At 35.7% G+C, this 22,478-nt stretch overlaps 1 protein-coding gene across 11 annotated transcripts in view; it reads left to right on the top strand.

The window, feature by feature from the left end:
- Positions 1-22,478, top strand: part of LOC142972305 (guanine nucleotide exchange factor DBS-like) — a 76,421-nt gene that overhangs the window by 49,872 nt on the left and 4,071 nt on the right. For 10 of the 11 annotated variants that reach the window (XR_012959449.1, XR_012959452.1, XM_076113298.1 and 7 more), the window contains exons 12-16: positions 17,358-17,492; positions 19,772-19,957; positions 20,474-20,665; positions 21,001-21,126; positions 22,059-22,256. Coding sequence is in view for 9 of the 11 variants with exons in the window: in XM_076113298.1 (XP_075969413.1) it covers positions 17,358-17,492; positions 19,772-19,957; positions 20,474-20,665; positions 21,001-21,126; positions 22,059-22,256 (837 nt within the window). In the remaining 2 variants the exon portion in view is untranslated. Of the gene's footprint in view, positions 1-17,357; positions 17,493-18,444; positions 19,692-19,771; positions 19,958-20,473; positions 20,666-21,000; positions 21,127-22,058; positions 22,257-22,478 lie in introns of those variants that run through there. The other variant, XM_076113377.1, reaches the window with a different exon arrangement.

The following is a 22,478-nucleotide window of genomic DNA, read 5'->3' as shown; positions in this document are numbered from 1 at the left end:
CTCTGAGACAGACTAACTTACTAAGTTACAGCCTGTAATTTCTCAATTAACTTTGACACAATTGTTGTTATGCTATGCAATAATCCATTAAAATTATGTACTAAATTGCTCAACGGCTTTGTTAATTGTACTACCTCTTAGTCCGTTCTATGACGCTACATTCGTGGGAAGTTCGTTGCATTTCGTGTGACCGCCAGTTGTTTATTTGCTAATTGCGCTACAGTTCAAAATAGAGCGATATATTAATTACTTAAGTGACTTTACTGCATGAAACCTTCGCGAAGAATTTATGTTTCCATTAAATATTTGTCAACAAAGCATTATGTCACGTTCAATGAAAATATTTACTACGTGAGTTGTGAGTGGCCGTGATCATTCAGTTTTGTAATTCATGTGACAATAGTGATATCGATTGATTGCTATGAAATTTTTAATTATTCTCATAGGTCTGCTTTAACTCAACCAATGTCAATTTGCAATAGGTACTTTGTCATCGCTCGATTTAATGTTTTGATTCGTTTGATAGCATGATTAAGATTTTAGGAATTCAAAACAAAGCAAAAGAATATATTAGATAAATATATGCTATAATATTTATGACCTCGGGTATTATTTGTAACCTAGAGCTTTGCTATTATTCAATAGCTAAGTGATTTTTGCCAAGTTATTGTACAAAGAAGAACTCCAATTTATTTCGGGTGTCGCGGTGACAGAGGACTTCCTTGGCGGAGGTGAGCGCCTGGCGAGGCGTCGGATTTGCGCGCGTAGCAGTCTGCCCGATGAGCCGTAGAGCGGCGGTCTTGCCGCCTCGCTCGTGGAACCTTCGCGCCGTTTATGCTTGTGCTCAACCTTCTCATAACATTCTCATGTTTATTTTGTGAACTTGGAAAATTTGGTGATATCTTTATATGCGGCGTTGTATACCCGTGACGCGTGCGTCGTCAGTTGTGTTTCGTATATCACTTATTTCAAGGTGTCAGTGACATTTAATTCGTTGTGAAGTGATGAATTGGGACGCCTACACGGGTTACATCATTTGGTGATGTTGACTTCTTTTTGAAAGGAGCTCGTGCTTTGGACGTTTTATTGGTTGTTAAGTGTTTTGTGATCCAGGAGATTTTCCTGATGAAGCGATCGACGTGGGTGGACGTGGAAACGGGGGGCCGTCTAGGCTGCAACGGCGAGATTTTCTGGAGTGAATGCGCCGAATGCTATTGCTCTGACTGCAACCCTAACTACGTTTGCGTCTGTAGTGACAAGGTATTATCCTTTTTTAAATTACTCATTGTTTTGATATTATTGGCATGTAATGTAAATAAAACAAGAGTTCATGTTTTATATGCCAATTTTTTGGATCAGTGGTAAACACTGATGATAAAATCAATTCGTAGATTAGTCTTATTCGGTGTAAATTCGGTCTGCTTTTTTAATATAGGGATACACCCACACTCGTTAATTTTTCGACAGATACCAACGTTTAAACGGCGCTATCTTTTTGTAAAGAACAAATATTAGCTAACTGATAATCTTCAAGGTCCGTCGACCTTTCAACACACGTGAAATTCTTTAACAAGTTGTAAACTATAAATTACTTTCCAATTCACTTTGAGAAATTTTAATATTGTGCAGACTTTTAACTTTGACATACATATGTTTTTGTTTATATGACGTGTAATGCTTGGTTACATAGATAACCTACTTTCGTTCGTACATCGAGAAGTTAATGTATTAACGTTGAGAAAACCTATTGAGGCAAATCGCCTCCAACGCCTGAATGATGAGCTATTGATGGGACTTTGTAAACTTCGTGATTATAACGTCAGAATGAACTCGGTTAAGTTTCAGGGCGGGAATATAGAAGAAACCTTATCAATCAATTGCAAAACGTCTAGAGGAGATAGACGCATGTCACAATCAGAGACAGTTCGATGTACTAACTTGATATTGGGTCAAGTAAATTAGGAAGTGCTTACTGTACAATAAAGATTGATTTTATAGGGTAGGTATATAATATTTTTCGTGCATTTGAAACTTCTTACCATACCGGTTTAAATAAATATTTGAAAAACTTATTTGGACATATTAAAACAGTGTGGTAAATTAAAAGCACCTCGAACCCACCTCAAATTAATGTCATATTGCTACATCATGTTGTATAACCATATAAGATACTGACCATATCCGATTTAAGATTATATTTAAGATGGTCATTGGTCGTATGTCCCAGAAACACACAGATATGTCTTCTGCGAAGTCTTTCACTGTTTTGTTATTTTTAGGAATAATTGTTTGTCGTTTCTACATAGGAATGTCTTGAAGGTGGTGAATGAAACCCTTGACAAAAAGACGGCAGTGCTCTTATGTTGCTTTATGTAGTGTGATATACAATAGCACTTCACAATACATGAGGAAAGTGAAACTCTAGAGGGTTTTTTCTTGGCTGCTCGGCTTTGTCTGAAGCGCACACACACGTGAAACGGGCTGTTATACCCGTATGATGCCTGGGAAAAGCTTTTATGATATTGTTTATCGATTGGACGATAGTGTTGCTGGGAACCTGTTCGCTTCAATCTTGTCCGTGATTTACACTCATGATAGTGCCGTAACACAAAGTGGTTCATTTGTATTGCGTACATTGGAGCTGACTGTGTATTCGCAACTATGATACAGATCATCTCTTGCTTAAATTAACATTATAAGACTAACTTTATCTACTTCGACTTACACAGCGAATCTTTTTGATGTAATCCTGAAATATCGAGTTACGTTTGAAAGATACATATAAGTTCAAGCATTATTAAATCATAACTCGTGTTCATTCGCGTGTTTGGAAACAATAGGCAAGTTCATACAATGAGTCACACCAATGATTTTTGTTATGAGCATATTTAAAAACTAGGTACTTCAAGGATAAAAAATCTGTTTTTATTTTTTTCGTATCTTCAAAAATGACCGAGATATTAAACGTCAAAGTATGGCCTTCGCGCCAAACTCCGGCGAAGCGGCCGCACGGCCGTGTGACGTCATCTCACGACACTGCTATTTCGTTAGTACTTGCCGATACCTACATAGGCTCGTTGCGCTCTCGCGGTTTCGCTTTAAATAATTTGTTTTGCTTATAGTGGACAAACAAAATGGTTAGAAAATATTGTATTGTTCCTATGTGTACTAACTCCAGTGAAAAAACACCCCGAAAATTGTTTTTTTCTGTACCATGTAAACTGTTTTATATTTTTGCAAAAGACACCTAGTCTAAAACTTAAAGCCCGGTTCTGATACTGTCAAGCGCAAATGTTAAATATTAGTTTTTTGCCTTTTGAACACTTCCTCAAGATCAAGATACCATATCATGTTCGTACATACCTAGCAATGAACTTCTACCTAACAGTTGATACTATTTAATAAGCAGTTCAATGACCTCACAGGAGGCGGCGAGCCGAGTGCGGCGGTTGAGTTGGCGTTGGTTTTTTGTTTTGAAAAAAGAACCCATGTTTATTAAATCTAATAATATCAAAATTAAAATGTTAGTTTAAAAGTTCTCATTACACACCCTATCATATAAGACTACCTACCTACAGAGTAGATTCATGCGTTCATATGATAGCCATCAACCTGACTTAAGTCAGAGGCAGGGGTGACAATTTTGTTTTTTTATAATATTATTTTAAAACTATGTTTTCCAAATTTACACTTGGTAGGTACGTTACAATCATTATTTGTAATGCCAGTTCTAACAAACTTTCAATTTTATTGTTAACTACACACATAAATATTATTAGTAGTATACGAGTTCAACATTCTTTACCTGGGTCTAGTTGATGATTGTGTGCGTGGCGACGGAGATCGAGGATATATTATTTTACAAAAAACACGATGATTAAATTTATAACACAAACACATACTCAGACTCTTTAAATATTAAATGCAAATCACTTTTCAAATCAAAACTCCGCATCACCCGCTGTCGAACAAGCGTGTCTGTTGCGTCGTGACGTCAGCGCATAGCGCGCGAAGCAACGCAAATTTAAAAAAGCAGTGAAACTTTATAACGCTGTAACTTCGGTAATTTTGATCCGATTTTGATAAAACAAAAACTATTATTATCAGCATAAGTACACAAATTAAATGCAGTATGTGTAATAGTCATATTTTGATGTGCTGGTGTGACTCATTATGAAATAGTAATCGTTATGCCCAATTTATATATACGATCAGCCCCATTAAGGACTATTTACTGTATTCAATCTAAAGTCAACACGGTTGGCCTACTTTTTTCAAATTGTATATTTCGTTCGACCACTTATAATTTGTTTATACAGAAATGTACTTAGTTGGTAAATTGTTATAATCAAACTATATATTATTATTGCATATACATACACATTACTTACGATAAACTCAAGTACATAATAATATATGTCTTGATAAAATCTAATAATTCTAATTACACTGCGAAGTGGCAATTTTCACATTGTCTCTACTCTTTCTCAGTGATTAAGGCGGTCATGTAACATTCTTTTCTGATTTGACCACGGCAATCAACTTATGAACGCCCTAATACGACAAATTGTAATTCGCTACGACCAACTAATACGGTTCTTCCCGATACGCATCATTTATAACTTTATGGTACAATTTTTAACGCCTATGTTATCTATCGAGTGTAAAGAAACGTGTAAGCGGAGATATAGACTCTCGATGATACCGGTCACAAGAGTCACTTGTTATTATTTGTTCAATACACGACTACAAGTAATGTTTTGAAAGTGTACAGTGCATTGTTTGTATACCATTTGTACAACCGTAAGACTTAAATAAGATGATTCAATGTGAAAGACAAAACAAAGCTCTGTGACATCATAAGTTACCGACTACCGTAATACAACTGCTTGCTAACTTTGTAACGCTTGAAAAAAAATTGAATAACAAAATCTGCGCGTTCTTTATAATTTATGACATAATAAATAACTCCAAAAAGCATACGAATGAGAGTTGCGAAAATCAAAAAAGAAATCGCAATATAAAAAAAAAAGAAATAAAATTGTGTCAAATGGGCTAATTGAGAAGAATAACGTGTTTTCACATAATTTTCGTCGGTAGAGCTGTAACAGTAGAGCACCTTGTTCCGGTGGTCTCGTGTCAGAAGACTTCAAAACGGTACGCGCTCGTCGTTTTCCGATTTCTAATAACCACATTACCATATCTTGGCCTTTCACGTTCTCTGTATTGGATAACTCACGCGATTTTGTATCGTAGAAGAATATACAGTCTGCCACGAGATTTTTATATTTTATTTATTAACGAGTCGTTGCTCATTGGTAGTATTAATTATAATTCCTGGTTTGCTCTAATTATTTTATTTTACTAAGAGGGAAGTCAAATTAATATTTTATTTATTTAGATAAAAATTATATTAATACTATTCTCATTTACACTATCCCTTCGTTTGGATAATGAAGCTTGCAAGAATCGGTACACACCCACATTATTTGACATTATAGATTAAACCTATGTAGGTTAAAACAAAATACAAATATGCGTTTGTATAAAGTATGAGGAAAGCTAACAATATAATAATTTTAACTCTCGATTGAATAAAACTCGTTAGTTTTCCTTAATTCGTCGTTGTCTCTACGCGTGTGATCGACTTATAGTTACTATGTATTTAGTTACAAAGTTATATTTTATAGTGTTTAATTAGAAAGAAGTGCTAGATATTGCGTACTATTCCTTTATGTGATTACCTATGACAGTGTGAAAGTAAATGTTTGTAATGAATCGTGTTTGTCAATACGGGGTGTGCCATGTATCTAGAGCATTCTAATAAAAATATTAATTAATTTATTCGCATCTGATCTGCATACAGCTAAATGTGAACAATTTCTAAACTTTCTTATGATTTTGTTTATACGTAATTCAATTATTTGTTATCTAACCAATGTTAGAACAAAAAAGAGTCAATAATGCTTAAATACGGTTAATGTGATCATGTTAACAAGATGACGACCTTCAATGTTAGCTTAGTATGCCCCAACTCAGCAAACAAAGAGGTGTTTAACGTGCACAGAGGCGCTAACTGCATGTTTGAGGAACAAACACGCACCGCCATTAACACATAGCTTTACAGATAACGCCCACTACCGGTATCTTACACATTTTTATTTTAAACGTATCCGAAATAAGCTAAAGCAAAGTACATAACGCTAAGTACACATTATTCTATTAAAATATTCCGCAATTATACGACGACCAGACGACCTCGATAACGTTACCGACTAATTGTTTCAGGAATCCCAAAGGATAATAATAATATAGTATAAGATTTATATTGAGTTCATATTACTAACTTATACATTGTAGAATAATATAGTATGTTTATTTAGTATCACATTTTGTACTGAATTTCCGCAATGGCAAATTGATAAATATACATATGTAGTTATGCCTTGACATTATTCGGAGAGATAATAATAAATAATTGCGCAGATTTTTGAGTATTTAACTTTAGTATTTGAATCAGGGATTACACCCAAACCAAAACTTTATTTATCTGTTCCTTATCGTGCTCCAGCGTGATAAATTCGTATTGGGCATTGGCTGTTAAAAAACAGGCAACGTATTCGTATTCTTGCTCTACGAAATAATTAAAATGATTGCATTATTTTAGAATAAGGCCCTTAAATGCACATTAGACACTATCAAAACTATTTTGTTCTCATGATTAATGGCAGCACTATTTCTGGAGTTTAAAATTGTTTTTGTTTACATGTGCTCGGGCGTTGCCCTTTCAGGCGCACTTTACGAGATAGCCAGCCTCCCTCCCATCTCATCCGCCCGCGGTTGAACTTGTTTCAACTAGGCTGTCAGGGATGCGGTTTGTGGTTAAAAATTATTTCTTAGCAGCGTCTTGCACATTTTTATGAGCTCGCTGAGCTTTTATCTCCCTGCCTTTATTTTAAGTTTTATATTTTATTAGAGTCAGTCAATGGATTGGTTTGTAATCAGCCGGTTCATAACTTAATATGTTAAAGAAATATGATGGATTTAGAGTTAGAGAGAGACGCAAGCAATAACTTTATTCGACGACCAATGCGCGTCAATACCCAGAATAAGAATTTCTAAATTTAAGATCTGTGCCACAATTTTTTATTATCTTCGTCGAGAAAATTTAAGATACATTTTTCATGTGTAAAAGCAATTCCACAATCGTATCGTTTCCTGTGATTAAAACTCGTCAATTACACAAATTACACGTCCAGTTCGTCGTGGTTTAATTGCAAGCTTCGATTTCTCACTAGTAACGGAATATGTCGGACCAAGTGAAAGTAAACTTATTCGACTTCTGGGCTTCGACTTCAACATTTTATTTTGTATAATCAGTATAAACGCATATATCACTCGGCCGTGCCTCTATAACTATTTTCACTTTTCGCTAAACATCTGACCAGGCCACGAGTTTTGAGCATAAGTATTGTGCAGCTTTATTTTATGCTTCCTGAAATTAAAGGTCACGAGTTCAGTCAAGGTTGAATGCTTTCCAATAAATCGTCCCACAATTAAATACTCGCTACGTCGCTCAGTACTTGTGCGATCAAGTTACCGTTGCACTTTATTGCTGAGAGTCGTAACTCGTAAATGACGACTTTCGTGAATTAATTTGATCTTTCTGCAGCAAGCGACATAAATTCTTATGTGAATTAATAATGAGTTCCCGACCATTACTGTTTATAGCGTTACATGAGCCTATTAGAGCCTAGAGGTGCGTCGCTTTTCACAGAATCAATTCCATTGTTGTCATGAAGCTAACGGGACTAAATCCATACGTTGGTGTACCGCAAGTTTTTAGACGTATGGTATATGACGCTATTTCCCTCGCTAGAAACGTTGGAGCTTTAACGGATATGGCACTCGACACCAGCAAAACCTTCACCGCTAATGCACGCATCATGTACGCGTTTAGCACTAACGACTGAAAGCAACTGTATAAATGACAAAAGCATGTCTACCAGTAATTTTTCAATTGACCGTAGAAAGTACCTACGTGAGTAGTGATGTGAGAACTTTTTACTTGTACAATGTGTCACCCGGAAATACATTAGTCGCGTAAGTTGGTCTTCTTATTTTATCTTATCGCTATTTGAAACATGTTTGGACAAATTACTTTTCCTTTCTAACAAGTCCCGGGTTACGATTTACACATTTTGGAGACACGATTACAGATAGCTCTGTCCGCGAGTACTTACGGTGACTGTATGCCTGTATGCATGTAACAACCACTTTCTTAAAGTCAGGTTTAGCATAATTGTCGTGGTAGCACGCATGAAGGTATTGATTACGCTCTCGAAGTTGAGTACAGGAGCAAAAACATGTCGAACTTGTTTCCAGTGGTTCTACCTATAAGTTTTTCATTTACTAATGGATGTAATACAAGTGCGTATAATTACTTAATTGCATAGCCCAGAAATATTTTCTTTCATCATTTTTAGGTAACATCCTTCAACGTAATCTACGACCATTGACTATAATTTTCCTTCTATTACAGCAGTGTCGAAATTGGCGTTATTGATTTGTTTTATTAAATTAGATTTTAAAAGCCCTGTAATACTTGCATAGCGAATTTAGTTTACGTTTTTCTCTATTAACTTCTTAATAATAAAATCTTATTTATTACTGACAGCCAGACAGACGAGCAATCAAGTACCGTCGCGTCACTCAGTATCATTGTATAACATATCCTGTAGAGAAGACGTGATACAGGATTCAGTTACGATTAGTGGGTTGTTCCCAGTGGGATCATACGTTTTCCATGACTCACGCCTGCTGTGACTCACTACTCACAAGTTTTATTTAAATCAATACTTTTATAATCATCGTCGCCAACAAATACTTAGTGTTAGACTATTATTTTATGATATTATTGTAGTATTGCTTTTGCTTTGTTTGTTTTACAAATTATTTTAAAAAATAAAAACTGTACTTGTTGCTGTCTCGAATTCGCTGCGAATAATTTATTACAATTTTAACTAACGAGATTCATAGACATGAAGCGTACATACCGTGAAAGTATATCGTAGGTGTCACGTTTTAGGTCACAGTTCAAACTACTTACAAGCATCATCTTGTATCATTCACTCATGACGTAACTGTACTTCCGTGGTACATTATGATCATATCCTATGTTTTATGTATTCAGACGACTCCGATGATAGAGTATACCGTTTAAAATATTTGGAAATCAACGTTTCTAAAATTATTGTGTAATGACCATAACTTTGTGTGGTAACGTTTATGGATGTTGATGAGGCGTTTAATAAATGAGGGGTAATAAGAAATGTTATTTCTTTGGTATCATGAAAGTGCTACTTGTAATTTATATATTTTACACTCACTCAATAGGTGGAAGTAATTACTAATTAATATTTTACTATTAGTAGAATAAGCCAACACGTAAACTATACTTTACGACTTATAAAATACGTACCATTTTATAATATGCATAATGCATATACATTTCCTGATTTAGGCTCGTTTACAAAGCAAACAGTAACAAATCATTTGTGTTTAAATAATGTCATAAGCTATGTTTAAACTGTTTAATTTAACGACAGCGATATCGACTCTACCAATGTAGAGAGTGTTAGATATCGGTCGTTAGCATTTCTTTTTATTCAAATCTGAAGGTCGTCTGTATGTCGGTGTGCATGTAAAGTTTCGAGTTTCTACGGTGTTGTCCCACTTCCTGGCTTGTTTCCGCGAGACCGGTTGTTTTGATTGCTCCGTGATCGAGACTAACAAAAACATAGTCGCGGAACGGTACGAACGAGCCGAACACTCCGCTGCGATTATCATCCGGGTCAATGAAATACGTTTTCGACAGTTTCGATTCAATCATCCGTATACCGTCATGAGAACTTGTTTAAATTTTGTAGCAGTTATCCATCAACTTTAGAATATGGTCGCATCATTGTATGGTCACATTATTCTTATGGAATTCCCCTAATGCATACACATATTTCATTATTAATATTCTAAATTACCAGCCTACAAGCTCAACGCATATTTCTACATAATTATGTATTTCAATATCCTTATTCGACTCAAAAATTATTATTTTAACACAATATTTCACATCTTTCGTAGGATTATCTAATAATGGGCACGATTGAAAACCAACAAATACTTTCACATTTCTAGATACTGACTAGGATGACCAGTGATAGTTTTCACTTCATCGACTTTCAAAAAGCTCTAAGAAACAAAGAATTACATACATTATCATGTCATTTGTGAACAAATTAACTCTAAGTTAAACAATTTCACTTGCAACAGACGTTCAACTAAACTATTATCATCAAACGTTGCCGGAAAAATACACTTCGACCCCATTATAAATGACACAATTTAAGTATATACAAAATTATATCATTACTATTTATCGTTCTCGACTGTTGTCACATGTTTGTTTATAATTATTACAAGACAAATCATGAACGAAATTTAAAGTGTCAGAAGCTCTATGAACATGAGAAGACTGTGCTTCGGTTTTTGTGACAATGACAACGTTTAACGTATGTCTGCAATGACGGCTTTGGGACCACCAGGACCTGTTAATAGTGGCAGTGTAGTGGCGAATATAGAAGTGACGTTAACAGACACAATGGGAGTGTGGAAGTCTCTCTCGAGAACGCCGATACCTCCGCCTCCCGTGGTGGAGGTGGAGATAAGATCGACGGCTGGGTGCCGTTACCCTAGGATCAAGAGCTACCGAGTAGGATGGGCTCAGGTGGTGGAAGAACTCTCATGGAAATTTAGTCAACCCCCGCCAGTGAGTGTGTTCAGTGTATACACATTGTGTTATAATTGTGATTAACCCGTGGCATAAAAATATACTAAACGTCGCTTTTACTCTAGCTAGATCACTACTAATCGACTGCCGACAACCAGCTAGCTAAAATGATTTTTTTTTATACGAAAATCTGTTTAGCGCCTCTACCGGGCTCCGTAAGAACTATTTTGGTAGTGCAATTTATATGTCAAACTCTCGATACTCGACAGTACACACTCTACAGAATTGCGCTAGAAAACTCTATGTCACCTATAAACAAACATGTCGTGTTTACATAAACTTTAATCAAAATTCTCATCTTTTGCGGATGGAAGTAAGTTCCTAACACATGCAATTACATATTAATCTCAATATCGTGTGACTTAACGGTATCTGCACATTCTTCCAACTAAACGGACATACGAGATTCCTGTTCATTAACATTTTCTCACACGACACTGTGTCCTCTGCTATATTATTACTGAGTAATCTGTTATTTATCCTCCACTATCTCATGTTTATACATTCTATTATGATAAAATGGAGTAATGTTACGCACTAAGTTACTTTCATAAATTACTTAGAGCTCACTTTTCGGCTGAGTTACATGCGAGATATTATTTGGCTAAATCTGCCTTTAAAATATGTCAAAATGAAAAAATAAGTCAATATTTATAAGTATGTTGTCTTTTTATAATCCATTTATTAACAACTTTAAAACTATAATTATAACAAATGATTGCCTTGACAGAATCTGCATTTATTTAAATATAATTATATGAGCAATCGATTAATAACATGATCATTGATTTATTAGACACAGAAAAAAAACTGCAATAGGTTTTTGTAATAATTAGTCTGTTATCTAATAATATTATATGACTACTTGTATAATATAGAGTCACTTAATCGATACTTGCTATATTAAGTAAATATATTTCCTAATATCTCATCGGCCTACTTAATCATGGTAGTTGGTTCATACCTTCAATAGGCTGTTGGCAAGTAATTTAATTTATTCACTAATAACAAATGACCTCAAGGTAATAGAACGTGTATTTCACTTTGTACCCATTCCTTTGAGATGCAAAGATTTATTATAGTAATTTTGCGAAACACGACAATACATTTAAGTCACATTTATCGTACAAAATCAATTTAATGCTATAGTCTTAAAGTAAGAAGGATATTTCTTTCAAATACTCTATATTAAATTTGCAATGTTCGAAGCATTTTAGCAAAGTGCAAGGTCAATGAAGTAGATATTTTACAATTATTATGATTTTTTTTTTGTTTTCCTATTATCATCTTAGGGTTAGGTATTAGAAGAAGTATCTTTAATCCGACAACTTAGTAGAGAGCATTGCCGTACGCGATGTATCTAGAATAATCTAGATTATATTTAAGAATTCTATGTACTCGTGGCTTAGTTTACAACAGCCGCACGGATCGATCTCTGAGGTTAAGCTACGCTTGCCGAGGTTGTTCCGTGGATGGGTGACCATCTTATACATATCGAGTTCCTCCGTGTTTCGGAAGGCACGTTAAATTGTGGGTCCCGGCTGTCATTTTCGAAGATCTTTGACAGTCGTTAACAGTAGTCAGAAGCTTGAAAGTCTGACAACCAGTCCTACCGAAGGGTATCGTGTTAATACCCAAGTAATTGGGTTGTGGAGGTCAGATAGGCAGTCGCTCCATGTAAAACACTGGTATCCAGCTGCATCCGGTGAGACTGGAAGCCGACTCCAACATAGTTTGGAACAAAGGCTAAGCGAATATATATATATATATGTACTTAAAAAAAATTGTAGCTGTAACAGATAGTCTACAGTCAGCTGTTTAGGCTTGCGGATCACAGAACTCACAGATGTTCTAAAATCTTATTGTTGTATACTTCACCAGCCGCATACCTTGCCCACAAGGCTCTATACCTTTCTGTCTTTACATAATGTCTTCCACATTCAGGACAGTGCATGGTGCAACAAGTGTGGGAACTTACCGATGATTATTTTTGAATGATTATGTTGTTAATTTCAGCTGTTTATTGACACAGACGCACTTCGTTCACAGCGTGTTCAAAATTATGCTTATGTTTTATATTGGGAAAATCTTTCTAATGGCATAGATCAACTCTACTAAACTTTTCGTTCCGTTTTATAACGTATGTTGGATCCAGTCTGGATAACGTAATTACTATCAGTCGTTAAGTCATGAAAATATTTGTTATGAAAATCGTCAATATAGTTGATTTATTAATTTCCACTAAAGTGAAATGAGTTTCATATAACAGTGATTACAGTAACGGTCGCGGTAACGGGAGCATGTTCCAGTTATATTACGCAGTTGCGCAACTGTTATTCCTGGGATTATTAAAAAACACAATTTCACATCTCGACTATCGTGTAACTTGTTCATCTGGTTGAAGTAAAAAGACAATAAAAACGTGGGTTAACAACTACGAAACGAAGAAAATCTCGCTACTTCAACACCCTTTAACCATTTCGCTTTTTTAAATCGCTTAATAGCTTAATTTTTTCAGTAAAGCATATTATACTTACGTTTTATTTGTGCTGACAAATATGAAAATATATCGCATTTAACCTTTGACATAAAAGAGAATTTACATATTTTTTTAATTACAGAACTCACTCGAAAAATATAAACAAGCAATCATCATTAATCATTATTTGATTTTGTCAATAATTATTATTTAATAAGCAAATTTTTGAACACTGCGATCAATCCTGATTCTTACATGTCGCGGAAGTGAAAGACAGGCAGACAGACACAATAAATGAGACTGATAAATAACTAAAATGTGCACTGTACACTACTTTTTATCACTAATTAGTTAGAATGTCCCATAATGATCCGAAAATTCCTTAAGTTAAAACTCTTAAACTGAATACTGAACTTTATTATGGGCCGTTAAGACTAGACTATTAGAGTGACCGTAAGCTTTTAAGACCCGTTATAATATTGTCTGTAACAGTTTCACTTAGTATGGAGATAGAGCTTAAAACCCACGCATGCTGCTACATACACGGTGAAACTAAACTTATAGTGTTAATGGTTTAAGTCTGGATACCACAACGGCATAGTCAGAAACCTCATCATTAACTCAAAATACAATATTGCTATTATAACACTCCTTATAAATCAAACTTTCACTTTAATATTGTTCTTATACCTAATTTGTATTCCAGTTGCATTCATACGAACATTTGATATAATAACAATAAACATCAATACCTTTTCAACGTACAAACGATCCCTTTCTATTTGAGTCTGGTCGGTTTGTGAGAAAGGTAATTTTATTACCTATATGGTCAACCATTTAGAATCATAATGTCGGGTGCACCGAGCAGGTCTTTTGCGCATCCTTTCCAAGAGATTTACTGAAACTATCTATTTACCAACACATTTTATTGTTACTAGGGTTTTACATTTATTTTCATGCTTGATAAAGCCGATATTCGCTAGTCAACCAGTTTTACATGAACACATGTTAGTAGCAGTGAACCGTTTCAATGAATCACAGCGGCGCGCGCGCACCCGCCGCGCGGCAATTGAACGCATAATATGGTCAATCAGTTCAAGTGCATTTACTGTCGAGGGTCATGGATTAATAAAGCCGACATATTTGTATATGCACTCGTTATATGTTCAATGCATCGATCACCATATCATAAGGAAACCGAAAAAGAAGTAAAATATTTAAATATTACAGAGTTTGTTAATAAATCGTTCCTAACGTTCGTTTCAACTACGGTCACAACAAGCCCCTAGTGTTAAGTTATAATTGCCGTAAACAGTAATGGCTTAAAAACGCCTTGACTTTTCACGCGAAAGTTGAACGTAACGATTCTGACATTTTAAAAATACGACTACGTATGAAACAATAAAAAGTATTTGATATTTGTCATGGTAGGTAATAAACTCGTTTAGTTACTAAACGATTACAACCCTAGTTAGAAGTTGCTGTTTGCCCCTTACAAACAATTTTATGAAGTTAAAGTAAAAATAGCTCTATGTAGAGACCAGAGAACCGCCCGCTTAGTTGATACTGCAGTACCTACTCTACTAATACAGGATACGTGGAAGAGCGTCCTCCGTCCATTTGCTTAACTATCCTATCCAGTATCTTATTTTTCAAAAATAGTGTCCAAACCTAGTATTGAACCTGTAAATGAAAATCTAAAGACCCAATCGATTGTCCATTCGATTCCGAATTATCCATTCAATATAAATAAATGTTCCCACCAACATTAAGCACGTGCTCAAACCCATGTCCGTTCCCTTAAAGAAACAAAAGAAAACTCACAGATGTTTCTGAGAAGCGAGATAAAAACAGTATACAATACACCTCGTTTTGAATATTTCAGATCAATAGCGTTGAATACTAAAACGTAGAGACCCTTAGAACTAAGAAAATGTTGGCAGGTGGTGGTGCTCCACAAACACCATGGCAAACGTGTAGAGACAAACACACACACATATATAGACCGGCTGTTCATACAACGTGCTTGGTGTAGTGATGCCCGGCGCACGTAACTGCACGCCGCCCTTTATTACCGTTCTACTGATGCCAGAACGAATACTGCTCCACTTCGTCTCAATAAGTCCTAAATTAAGTAAAAATGCTTTATTGTTTTGAAAATATTTTATTCACTCAATTACAAAAATATTGCATTAATTGCACACACACGGTTGCAAAAATAGACAAATGTTAAGAAGTTAATGATATACATTAGGTAAAATCTATGAAACAATCTCGCTTTATCACATTATTTATGAAATGAGGCACAACATTAACACAGTTTCAGAAATGCCATGTTACGTTTTCGAAATCAAGCAAGCGAAGTCACAAGCAGAGTCTATTCTTTTATAGACAGTCAACCGTCTGTTAACCTTCTTGTATTTGTAAAACGAATGCTTTCGTAAGACATAAAATTCTGTCTGTAGTGTTGCAAAACCGACGAAATACATACTACTTTTCACCGTCCATTCAGCCACAGTTCTCAATACTTTATACGTATTTCCTTATAGTCTCTCTAAATTTTATAAATAACACGTGTTATTTAAATCGGCTCTTTCGAAAGAAATTATCACTTTGCATCTCTTAATGTGTGACATTTAATTTTAATTAAATAAATCAAACTGAAGTGGGCCGCGTTTGTTGACTAGCTTTTTATACTACTAGTCAACGATGTCCCTTTTATTGCCGTATAAATAAAGTGGAGCAACTAGCGTGCCGGTTTCACTGTACAAAAGTGGAGGCAACAACTTTTTTTTACGGTTCCAACGTATTCCCGCGGCCCCTTCTCATCCCGTCCCAGTGCCATCAGTTCCTTATTCTTACACACATTTAACAGACACCATGTGCTCGGTTTTGGCGTTCAACAAACTGATTGCGCTTAAAATTGTTTTTAAACAGACTGTGCACTGGACAACTTAATTAGTGCTCGATCTCAGTGAAGTGTGTTTATTTTTGTGATTTTTGTTGATCGTTAAGTATGGATACGTTAAATGTTATGCTCAAAACAGGATATAAGATTGTTAAAGATTTTTCAGAACAACATAAACCCGTAAGTTATATTTGAATAATAGCATCCACTATAGAAATAAATATGTACGGTTTGTTACCTCTTCTCTTAACTGTAATTTGTATGTACTGTATTGTTAAAAGCTGAGTAATATTTTGTTTTATTGCTCAGTAGTTACAAACCGTTTTATTTGCATGTTTACTATCTCGGTAGAACATTGTGCTACTGTACTAAAAAATAGGGCCATTAGGTAGTTTTATTCTTATCAGTAGTAGCTGTTACCTGTATTTATTCTACTTTCTTCACACAATAATTGTAATGTGAGTCTCGTACACGATTTCAAATTAGGTTTTTTATCCGAATGGGCAACTTTGTCTCTAATTTCTTAACTCTACAATGTACAGTAGGTAAATGAATACTTAATGTTTTTATCTAAATTGAATCAAAGTAATATTTGATTAGTTTGTAGTAAGAAAACGTAGTATAAAAGTATCTAGTTTAATTTGATATCTACTCCTATGTTAATAGACCAAAAATCGATCTGTGTATGTGATAATATTATGTACAGCTATAGATAATCTTACCATACTTACCTATAGGAATATCAGCGAAAACCTTGCTTTATGATTTTAAATTTAAAAAAAAGTAAGCTGTCAATTACTCAACAATAAAACATGTCAGACATCACAACATAAACTGATAATATTTTTTACAAAATTTATTAATTCACTAAAACTCAAACATATCGCCGCTTAACAGTAGGATACAATTTCTTAATTTACAAGTAAAATAAAATTAGTTTTATGGGGCTTTCGCAGGTAAGAACAATGCGGTAGTGACTACTTGTAAATAAAACAAATCAATGTAGGTAAAATTCTGTTGGGATGACGAAGTTGTATGAAATGATCCGTAGGGTATAACTATAAATACAATTCTACATCTGAATGATATAAACGAGATGTGTAAATAGTAATAATATTCAACAGATGGAGACATCGGGAGGCTCAGAGAGTTCCGGTGGAGAGGATGCGGAGGCGCGGCGGTCGCGGCGCGGTCACGTCCTCGCCGAGCTGATGCAGACCGAGCGAGTCTACGTGCAGGAACTTGGCTCAATACTCTCAGTAAGTTATAATCTAGCTATTATAAGCTACATCGAACACTAGCTTCTCTCAAAAGAGACACTCATAAAAAAATTAATTAATCATCCAGCTTAGCGAGATCGTCAAATCATTAACATCATCAATTTGCGCGATTCTTCACTAATTCGCAACATATCAGTAAAGTGTACAGCACACTGATCTACAGATTTTGCGTGATCTGACCCTGAACATTAACAAAAACACGCTCCTAAAGGATGCGGAACTCCACCACAGCTGGCAAATCATTTGAACATTTTTTGCGATGAAGGATGCAGCTCATTTTATTCAAGCGGATACACACACTTGGATCGCGTGACGTCACGCGCCAAAATGTTTATATATAAAAACGAGACCGTTAACCTGTCGTACGAACTCTCTTAATATTCAAATATAATGTCAGAATTGGTATAAGAAGCGAAAGCAAACGCCTTTCTCCACAGGACCACGTAGGGTGATGCCTCTGCTCAGTATGAAAAAATACTGACTATGTTATTATTATGATGTCTCATACTCTTTTACAACTAGGTGTAAAAACTACGTTAAATTTATCGTAGTAATCATGCGTTTTATCACATCTGCTCGGACTTTACAGTTTATATCCAACGATGTATCGATTTGTGAAAGTTGCTTTATAACATTTCACCAAAATTCCAGTTCCGACTGTCTAACTTTAAACAAATTACGGTCGTCATTTGAACGAATGAGGTCAAGCAAATGATTTATTATTTACAAATATAATTTCAATTAGATCAAGCAAGACGACCATTGTGTGTGTCACGGAAGATTAGTTCCAATAAAATGCATGCATATCTCCATGCCATCGCTGCGCTCTGAAAATTATATATGTCACAACCATCATGTTTGTAGTGCGTGTGCTACTTGTGTGTGTGGTGCTACGTCTCCTCCAGCCGCCTAGCGCTCACGGACAAAGTGGCTCAGTACGTTTAACTGGTGCATTGGATGCACCGCACGCAACCGACTGCGTCAGGCCATCGAGCGGAACGCAATGCATGGTACTCATTTGCCAACTGCACGCCAGTGCAGTCTCTCAGTCGCTTGTTACACTTGGCGACTCTCTGCACCATGAAATATGGAAAATACGACCTCCATAAATCTTCCGCGAATCTCAGTGTTGGCACTTCTTACTCGTGGTACTATAGAAAAAATGATAGCGTGGTGGTGACGGCACGTAAGAAAAAACGTTTGAGAAGATCTGCATCCGACTCTACGCTCTTTAGTGACTACACAAACCAAATATCTTTGTTTGAGAGAGGAAATATTCGTAATAAGAAGTGCAAGAAATCAGTGAGCGATGTGGGAAAAAATAGCCGTGTTAAATATAATCCGTGTAATATTAAACCAGTGCGTATGGAGCCGTTTACTGGAAATTTCTTTTACGGTAAATCACTGCCTGGATACGAATACTCTGAAAAAACTGAAGAGAAAATAATATATTTACCGGATTCCGATGCGGTCACTGCATCCACCACAGAAGATACTACTGCAGAGTCTCTTACTACGACAGCACCCACAATAGTTGATGCACCGGAATTGGTTAAGAATCCTCTTTACGGTTGTACCGAACCAGATGTTCACGTGTCAACTCCCGAATACTTAACAAGCTCAGCTGCGTCCAAAGATTCTCAATATAAATCATCTAGCTGTACTGAACTACGAAATACTATGGACAGTAGTAAAGATTCTACTGACATTCTAACAAACATTTTGAAAGATTATAAGAGGATAATGAAGGAGTGGAATCATACAGTAAAAGATCATTGTTCAGATTCTCACTGCACTAATAGTAAAAAGGGATCAACAATGTGTCGTGAGAGTAATACCGATAGCTACGTTCGAAGCTTACACTCTACCTTGTCTTGTCGTAAAGCAAACAAATGCTTAAAACCGTCTAGTAATAACCACTATAGTTATCCATACGCCCGGAAATATCAACACAATAGTTTTGACAAAAGAAAAACACAAAGCTTAAATCGTAACCAGACATTTAGCAATTGGACATCGACGCTACAGAATTTAAAAAGAAAAACAAAGTTTTGGAAGATTAACAATAGTTTGACGCGTTCAGAATGTAAATGTCTAGAAACAATTTACAAGGACTACGATAAACGTTTGCAAGATTGGTGTGAGACGATTAGTCACTGTTCTTCACTTTTTACCTCGGTACATTCTTACACTACCGGTATTATTACGTCAAACGCATTTTTATTACAATAACACTTCAACTATTTATGTAATTCCAGGGCTACAAAGAAGAAATCGAAAAGCCAGAAAATCAGCACTTACTGCCTTCAGCTCTAGTGGGACAGGCGGACGTGTTATTCGGCAATTTACATGAACTATTCACATTCCACCAGGACATATTCCTAAAGGATCTAGAAAAGTCAATATCTGCAACAGAATTGGTCGCCTTATGTTTCGTTGAAAAGGTGGGTTGTTTTTTGTGCATATATACTGTTTCCATGCGAAGCGTAGTTAGTAACATCCGTATATTAAAATGTTAAGCCTTGCAATTGTTATCGGTTTCCTGAGTTGCTCAATACAAGCCTATTTCAAGGAGCCACGCTCGGTCTGCTTCCTACAACCTTTCGTTTGCAAGTTTCGGTTGTCCTTTCACAATTGCCAACAAGTTTGTATTTAATTTTGTCTAAGTTAAGAACACAAAATACACTTTATCTTGACATAAGAATGTGATACCTTACATACTTACAACAGAATTAATAATAGTGTATCAACTAAGTATTAACTTCAATGCAAAAAAATAGGTGTTTATAATATTTTGCACCACTAAGCATATTTTTAATTTAGCGTGGTTATGCTCCACTTGAAATGCAGTTACTTAAGGCTCACTTTTCTGTTTGATATAATCGAATCATCCACTTTCTGCGCAAGCTAAGAATCAAGGTTGTGATGTGTGTTTCATAAGTACATGTGATATTTGGCAGCGGGAGACGTTCTTCCGGCTATACAGCTACTACTGCCAGAACATCCCGCGCTCGGAGCGGCTGCGCGAGACGCTGGTGGACACGCACCTGTTCCTGCAGGCGTGCCAGCTGCGCCTCGGACACAAACTGCCACTCGCCGCCTATCTGCTCAAGCCTGTGCAAAGAATCACCAAGTACCAGCTCTTGTTAAAGGTATACCCAACAGCAACTTACAAGCATATTATAGTCACCGTAAAAATAGCGCGATGTCAGTTAAAACGGAGAGACTACCGTTGTCCGTTTTTGATGAAAGTTTTAGCCCCTATTTCATCTTTTCTTAGTCAGAATTTCAATGTCAGTTTCGAATAGTAAATCAAATAGATTTTAACAGTTGTTTTTATACATTAACTGAATCTTTATCTAGCGTATCGGTCAAACTAAACTTATCCAATAGCCGTGGAAATTTCATTTGGAACGGTTATTTAATACAGTGCGATCTAATTTTAAACATGGCATGTGTAAATACAAATATGTTGTTTATTCGACAGGACTTGCTACGGTATAGTGAATGCGGTTCAATGACGACAAAGCTCCAGCAGGCGTTGGACTGCATGCTCGTCGTGCTCAAGTGTGTCAACGACTCCATGCATCAGATAGCCATTACCGGCGTCCCTGTAAGTACAGCGCTTTGCAATTGTCGCCTTTCCGGGTGTTCATATTGAATCTAATTTTGATTTCAACTAGATATGATCTTTCTAAACGTTAGTCTATTCATATTGTTTTTTTAATGTTTGCAATGCAACGATATGATAATATATCATTATTTATTTAAACGTTAACTTAGCTAAATTGCTAGATGATTTAGAATTTGCAATTCTAACCCACCCGAATATTGTTTTTGTTGGTTATTAAGCGTGACATAAGATTTCAATAATGATTTATTGAAATCTTATGTCATTCAGTCAGCCCTCTTGAGAATAACGAGTACTACTAATAATACCACAACAAAATCGAAGCATGCATCATACAGCTATCATAATAGAATGATTAACTCTTGATATATTCAAGTTCGCATTTACTTACATGCGATGTGATTATAACTCGATTGGTTTTCAATTGCAGCCATTATCAATAACCGTCACGGCAACTGAAAATTCAGCCTCGCTTAACTATTACAGTTTCATGTTTTATGCCAATTGCACTACGTGTTTTAAAAATAACATATCTGAAAGTGGGCAATAAAAAGCTGATTTCACCATAGTTTCACCGACCATTTAGAAATATGTGTTTCTGTATCTAATGGCGTGAGACCACATGTTCTAGATAACGATGATCTTATCTTAATTTGATTCTGAGGCTATAGTACTCTTCCAGATCGATATAATCAATACAGAATAGATGTAGTGGGTTACCTAGTATCAAAGTTGTTTGACACTTTCGAAGAAAAAAGTAGGTCAATAAAATCCTTCTCAGATGGCGAAGTATATGTGAAGTTTAATTAATTCATACAGATACCTATCGTTATTGATTAAGTCTATAATTGTATAGTTCTTTTTCTAAATTCTTCTGATCATTAGTAACTTTATGTACTTTTAATATATTCCAGCTGGATCTAAGTCAGCAAGGCGAGCTGTTAATGCAGGGTTCATTCCTGGTGGTGTCGGAGAACAAGCGGGACCTGCGACTACGGATACGACCGCGCAGACGACACATATTTCTCTACGAAAAGGCCATGCTGTTCTGCAAGCCGGCCACCAAGAATAGTCATAATAAAGCCACCTACCACTTCAAACATGACCTACAGGTAAGCTAATATACACATTTGTGGTTATATGCTTCGTACTTAGAAATATTGTTAAATACGCTAAAGGAAAAAACGCCGTCTATATAATAAGCAGTCCGAGCAATGATTAAAATAGATGACGTAATCAATTTAAAGATAGCATAAGTAATACGGAATGTGCACATAGGTATTTATGTTTGTTTTTTTGTATTTGGCAAATACGTGGAAATAATACCGGTCTCG

The sequence above is a fragment of the Anticarsia gemmatalis genome, chromosome 1, assembly GCF_050436995.1.
Source record: "Anticarsia gemmatalis isolate Benzon Research Colony breed Stoneville strain chromosome 1, ilAntGemm2 primary, whole genome shotgun sequence".
NCBI lineage: Eukaryota > Metazoa > Arthropoda > Insecta > Lepidoptera > Erebidae > Anticarsia > Anticarsia gemmatalis.
This window is presented reverse-complemented; position numbering and strand designations above follow the sequence as displayed.